Source organism: Lethenteron reissneri, chromosome 52, assembly GCF_015708825.2.
Source record: "Lethenteron reissneri isolate LAM-NWPU_2019-01 chromosome 52, ASM1570882v1, whole genome shotgun sequence".
Classification (NCBI taxonomy): domain Eukaryota; kingdom Metazoa; phylum Chordata; class Hyperoartia; order Petromyzontiformes; family Petromyzontidae; genus Lethenteron; species Lethenteron reissneri.
In genome coordinates this window covers 5,548,319-5,549,746 of record NC_083830.1, presented here as the reverse complement: position 1 = coordinate 5,549,746, position 1,428 = coordinate 5,548,319, and the positions used below count along the sequence as shown (strand labels likewise).

The window sequence follows — 1,428 nt, the reverse complement described above, 5'->3', positions numbered from 1 at the left end:
CTCTACCCGTCATCCGCCCAGCTGAGTCCCTACGGTTCGACTCCCGCTTCCGTGTCCCCTTCGTGCGGCCAAAACCAGAGCCACCTCGCGTCCTGCGCCTCGACCACCGCGTCGGCGTCCGCCAAGAACTACCACTGCAGCGTGCAAGCCATGAGCCTCTACGCCGGCGAGAGGTCGTCCGACCACAGCCACAGCGCCATCGGGTCGGGCCACCCAACGGGAGGAGCAGTGGACGAATCGCTAGGTGTTGGCGGTGCCTCGGGGTCGCTAGCCAGCACCCTGGGACTGCTGGGACAAGCGTCCGAGCAGGGCATGGGCGGCAACTCGGCGAATTCCCAACTGCAACAAATGCAGCGAGCTGGATTAGGAGGAGGAATCGGAGGAGGAGGAGGAGGGCATCACTATTCCGTTGCCGCCACCGGTCGGCCACCCACATCGGGACCTGCAACGGCAGCTGCCGCCGCAGCCGCCGCCCGCTGGTACCTGGGGCAGGCTGCTGCCGCCACGGGAGATCTGCCCCAGCTGCCCGGGCAGTCGTACGCGGGGCAGGGGCAGGCGGCCGCGGCTGCTGCGGCTGCTGCCGCGGCCGCGTTCGCCCTGGACGCCGCCGCCGCGTCGCGCATGGTTCTGCACGACGGAGCGAACGCGGTGGGAGGTGTCGGTGTCGGTGTCGGTGGCGGTGGCGGTGGTGGTGGCGTCGTTTCGAGTGGCGGGGCAACTGGTTGCCAGATGTCGCCCTTCCGCCTGGCGCCGCCGCTCTACGGCTCGGCGGGGAGCCACTACGGCGGGTACGACTGCGGGAAGTACTGACCGGGAGGGGGGGGGGGGGACGAGGAGGGTGAGGAGGTTGCGGGCACCGGGGGACTGGGGTGGTGGTGATGATGTACGCAACGACGCGTGTCTGTGTGTGTGTGTCTGTGTGTGTCTATGTGTGTGTGTCTCTCTGTTTGTGTGTGTGTGTTTGTGTCTGTGTGTGTGTGTGTGTCTGTGTGTGTGTGTGTGTGTCTGTGTGTGTGTCTGTTTGTGTGTGTCTGTTTGTGTGTGTCTGTTTGTGTGTCTCTGTGTGTGTGTCTCTCTGTGTGTGTCTCTGTGTGTGTGTCTCTGTGTGTGTGTGGGGGTGGTAGCGGTGAGCGCTGACGAACCCGACGACGACCCGGGGATCAAGTCCCGCTCACGGCCAACACCCAGTGACGATTTATTTGAACCGGTCCTGGATCTCCCCTAGGTCGACTCGGCCTCAAATTATTTTCCTGGTGCGGTGTGTAGTAAACATCGCCACTGGGGAGGCAAAAGCGGCCGGGTGTGGTGCTGGCCACCCTCGTGTGCCGTGCCGGCCTTCATAGGTGCTCGCTAACAGCACTTGCCCCAACAGTATGTTAAGGCTACACGGGGAGGATCGTTGTTGTGCGTTTGTGCACATAGCCTGGC

General features: G+C 64.1%; 1 protein-coding gene across 1 annotated transcript; it reads left to right on the top strand.

The window, feature by feature from the left end:
* On the top strand, positions 1–810 carry LOC133355872 (elastin-like; the record flags this gene model as incomplete). Its single annotated transcript, XM_061573284.1, has 1 exon — positions 1–810. A coding segment is annotated over one exon (810 nt), but the record flags the coding sequence as incomplete, so codon positions are not given.
* Positions 811–1,428: the final 618 nt, after the last annotated feature.